Source organism: Geospiza fortis, unplaced genomic scaffold, assembly GCF_000277835.1.
Source record: "Geospiza fortis unplaced genomic scaffold, GeoFor_1.0 scaffold806, whole genome shotgun sequence".
NCBI lineage: Eukaryota > Metazoa > Chordata > Aves > Passeriformes > Thraupidae > Geospiza > Geospiza fortis.
Window position 1 is genome coordinate 82,639 of NW_005054722.1, and position 4,366 is coordinate 87,004.

Genomic DNA, 4,366 nt, shown 5'->3' on the forward strand with positions numbered 1-4,366 from the left:
TCTTGTTCCACCATTGCCCCCCCAGCTCAGCAGCCCCAGCACCCCAAAAGCTGCCCCGGGTCCCCCCAGGGCAGGGCAGGGCTGCCCCCCCCAGCTCAGCAGCCCCAGCACCCTAAAAGGTGCCCCCAGGCAGGGCAGGGCTGCAGGGAAGCGTTGGACCCTTTATTAGCAAAGCAGAGTACAGAGCACGACACGATGGCACGGCCCACAGCCCGGGCTGGCACCAGGCCTGGCCCCACGGGCACAGCGCTATGGGATCGGCTCCCAGCTCCCCCATTCCCATGGGTTGGGGGGCACAGGGTCACCTCCCCACCCTGTGCCACGTCTGGAGTGTGCCAGGGTCACCCCACGCCATGGGGACCCCGTGCCAGCAGCTGCCAAGGGGCTGCAGGGCGGGGGACATCACCCTGGTTATTGCTGAAAGCTGCACGGGATGGGTCCCACGGGAATGGGGTCACAGGGGTCCCAAAATCACACTGGTCCCACAGGAATGGGGCTCCCACATCCACAGGGATCCCATGGGAATGGGGTCCCACAGTCAGAATGACCCCACAGGAATGGGGGTCCCATATTTACAGGGATCCCGTAGGAATGGGGTCCCACAGTCCAAGGTCCTGTTCTCACAGGGATCCCACAAATCCTGCTGGTCCTACAGTCAGAATGACCCCACAGGAATGGGGGTCCTGTATTCACAGGGATCCCGTAGGAATGGGGTCCCCCAGTCCAAGGTCCTGTTCTCACAGGGATCCCACAAACCCCACTGGTCTCACAGGAATGATAATCCAGTAATGGGGATCCCATGGGAATGGAGTGTCCCAAAACCACGGTGGCTGGTCCCAATGTCCCTAGGAGCTGCCTATGACTTAGGGGCGCTGCCCCATCCCCCCAGAACCACCCAGAACACCCCAAACTCTGCAGTGGTCGCCTCCTGCGGGGGATGGGGAAGGGTGAAGGGTTCCTGGGGCACCCTCCCTGGGGGGCTGGGAGGGGTTTGGGGAGGGGGCTGAGGCGCTGGGGGAGCTGCTGGGGGGCCTAAGCCCCAGAGTTGGGGTGCAGGGGGGGCCTAAGCCCCCCCCATAGTTTGCAGGTTGTCAATGACGGACTTGACGAAGTCGGAAGTGGTGGAGTAACCGCCCAGGTCCCGGGTCCGGACCTGCAAATCCAACACAGGGAGGGGAGAAACGGGGGAAAGGCTCTGGTGAACGAGGGAACGGCTGGGACGGGGACAGGACAGCAGAGAGAGAGACAGCAGGGACCCTCCACAGCCCTGCCAGGACCTGCGGGGCGAATGGGGACATGGAACGTCCCTGAGAGCCCTGCCAGGACCTGGGGTGGCAATGGGAACGTGGAGAGATCCCTGAGAGCCCTGCCAGGACCTGCGGTGGCAATGGGGCTGCAGAAGGTCCCTGAGAGCCCTGCCAAGAACCCAAATGGAGACAAGGCCACGGTGGATCCCCCAGCCCTGCCGCAAGTCCCTCCTGGGCCAGGACATGACCACAGGGGCTGGACACAGCTGTGGGCCTGGGATTGTAGCTGGAAAGAGGAGAGGAACCAAGAATTCCAGCTGGGAAGAGGAGAACAACCAGAATTCCAGCTGGAAAGAAGAGAGGAACCAGAGAAGGTGACCCAGGCACCACCAGCCCTTCCCTCTGCCCCGCACTCACTTTTCCACCTTTGATCACCTTCTTCACCGCGTCCGAGATCATGTTGGAGTGGTATTCCAGGCTGGAAAAGGGGGGCAAGCAGGGGGTCAGCCCCTCAGAAGCCCCCCCAGAACCCCCCTTTAGAGCCCAGCACGTACTTGAGGTGCCGCAGCATGTTGGAGGCCGAGAGCAGCATGGCCGTGGGGTTGGCGATGTTCCTGCCCACGGCCTGGGCGAAGGGGTGCCGGGCTCCCTGCGGGACACGGGGCACGGTGACGGGCTCGTGCCACCCTGCCAGCCTTGGCAATCCTGCCCCGGGATGGCCCAGGGGTGCCCGTCCCTCCTCACCATCTCGAACACGGCGTACTCGGCGCTGTAGCTCTCGCCGGGCACGACGCCCGCGCCGCCCACCAGCCCCGCAGCCAGGTTGTCCACGATGTTCCCGTACAGGTTGGGCATCACCAGGACGTCAAACTGGTAGGGATTCTGCACCAGCTGGCATGGGAATGGGGCACTGAGGGCTGGAACAGCTCGGGGGAGGCTCAGCCCCACCCTGGGACAGGGGGCAGAGCCCAGGTGTGCTGGGGCTGGGTGAGCTCCGAGGTGTCTCCAACCCACATCATTCCATGCTTGGCACCACTGCCTGGGGCAGCCGAGAGGGGACTGGGGAGTTCTTAGGGATAGAAACGGGAATTTTTAGGGATTTATAGGGGAATTTTTAGGGATTTAAAGGGGAACTTTTAGGGATTTAAAGGGGAATTTTTAGGGATAGAAAGAGGAATTTTTAGGGATATAAAAGGGAATTTTTAGGGATTTAAAGGGGAATTTTTAGGGATATAAAAAGGGAATTTTTAGGGATTTAAAGGGGAATTTTTAGGGATTTAAAGGGGAATTTTTAGGGATAGGAACACACCCAGCCCCAGTGAGGCTGCAGAAACCTGGGGCAGCAGACAGGGGATTGGGGAGTTTCTAGGGACATGAAGGGGAGTTTCTAGGGATAGAAAGGGGAATTGTTAGGGATATAAAAGGGAATTTTTAGGGATGGAAAGGAATTTTTAGGGATTTAAAGGGGAATTTTTAGGGATTTAAAGGGGAATTGTTAGGGATTTAAAGGGGAATTTTTAGGGATATAAAGGGGAATTATTAGGGGTATAAAAGGGAATTTTTAGGGATAGGAACATGCCCAGACTCAGTGAGGCTGCAGGAACCCAGGTCCCCAAACCCCCCAAATTCCCCGAGGAGCAGCACTGGGATGGCCCCAGAGCCCAGGTGAGACAGAGGTGGGAATGTTGGGAATGCTGGGAATGCTGGGGGGGTTCCTGCCTGGCACGGGGACAACCCTGGGGCCAGGTGGGCTCGGTGTGCCCAGGCTTGGAGGTTCCAGCTCCTCAGAGGGGGGGTGGGAGGGGACCAGGGGCAGGGACAAGGGATGGGGACACACTCAGGGGCGTGGCCGGCCCGAGGGTGTGGCCCGGGGGGCGTGGCTCACCTGCATGCAGCAGTTGTCGATGATCATGGTGTCGAATTTGATCTTGGGGTAGAGCTCGGCCACCTCCTTACAGCACTGCAGGAACAGCCCGTCCCCCAGCTTCCTGCACAGGGAACACCAGGAAGGGTCGGGGGGCAGCAGGGAAATCCCAAAGGCTGCAGGGATCCAGCAGGAACTGGGATCTGGGACACCCTTTGAGGCTCCTCATGCTGCTTTCCCCACCCTCTCCCTGATGGGAAGGGGATTTGTCCCAGGAGGAGCTGTCCAGGTGCTCCCATCAATGATTCCAGAGCTTGGGATTCTGCAGGAATGACCCCAAGCCAACGATCCCACAATCCACGGGGACAGGGTTGCTATGGAGATGCTGCTCTGGGAATAGCTGGACACTGATTTATGAATAAATCCCATCAGCTGCAGGTCAGTGGCTGCTCACTCCTGGCTGGGAGCAGAGTGAGGGAAAAGCTGGAATTCCAGGGAAATCCTGATCTCCCTCACTCCAATCTCCAATGTCCAGCCTGGCCTTGGGCACTCTCAGGGATCCAGGGGCAGCCCCAGCAAATCTGGGAATTCCAGCCCAGCCAGGAATTCCTTGCCAAGATGCCAGCCCAATCTCCCCTTTCCCAGTGGGAGCCATTCCCTGGCTCCTGTCCCTGCAGGCCTTGTCCCCAGTCCCTCTCCAGCTCTCCTGCAGCCCCTGCAGGCACTCTGAGCATTCCCTGGAATTTTCCCTTCTCCGGGGAACATTCCCAGCTCTGCCAGAGCAGAGGGGCTCCACAATCCTGGAATGCTTTGGGTGGAGGGAGACCCTGAAGTTTATTGACACCTTCCACCATCCCAGGCTGCTCCAGCCTGGCCTTGGGCACTGCCAGGGGTCTGGGGCAGCCCCAGCTGCTCTGGGAATTCCAGCCCAGGCAGGAATTCCTTGCCAAGCCCCCTCCCCAATCTCTCTATTTCCACCTTGAAGCCCTTCCCCCCTCTCCTGCCACTGCAGGTCCCTCCCAGGTGTCCTGGCAGGTGACACTGCGGTCACACCAGCGCTGAGGGGACAGGGGGGTGACAGTGGCACTCACATGATGTTGGCCTTGTGCACAGCTGTGACCTTGGCCCGGCCCTTCTTGGTGGCGTAGTCGAAGGCGAACTTGGCGATGCGCTGCGACTTGGCCCTGGTGATGATCTTGAGGCACTCGATCACCCCCTTGGCACTCTGGGGACACAGCAGGAGTCACAGCCTGGG

General features: G+C 59.9%; 1 protein-coding gene across 1 annotated transcript in view; it reads right to left on the minus strand.

Annotated features, from left to right (window-relative positions):
- The window catches only part of IDH3B (isocitrate dehydrogenase (NAD(+)) 3 non-catalytic subunit beta), an 11,069-nt gene that overhangs the window by 333 nt on the left and 6,370 nt on the right, over positions 1 to 4,366 (minus strand). The window contains exons 5-9 of the mRNA XM_014311288.1: positions 4,203 to 4,336; positions 3,133 to 3,235; positions 1,992 to 2,138; positions 1,802 to 1,896; positions 1,665 to 1,725 (exon numbers count right to left, since the gene is read on the minus strand). Of these exons, the coding sequence (XP_014166763.1) occupies positions 1,665 to 1,725; positions 1,802 to 1,896; positions 1,992 to 2,138; positions 3,133 to 3,235; positions 4,203 to 4,336 (540 nt within the window). The remainder of the gene's footprint in view (positions 1 to 1,664; positions 1,726 to 1,801; positions 1,897 to 1,991; positions 2,139 to 3,132; positions 3,236 to 4,202; positions 4,337 to 4,366) is intronic.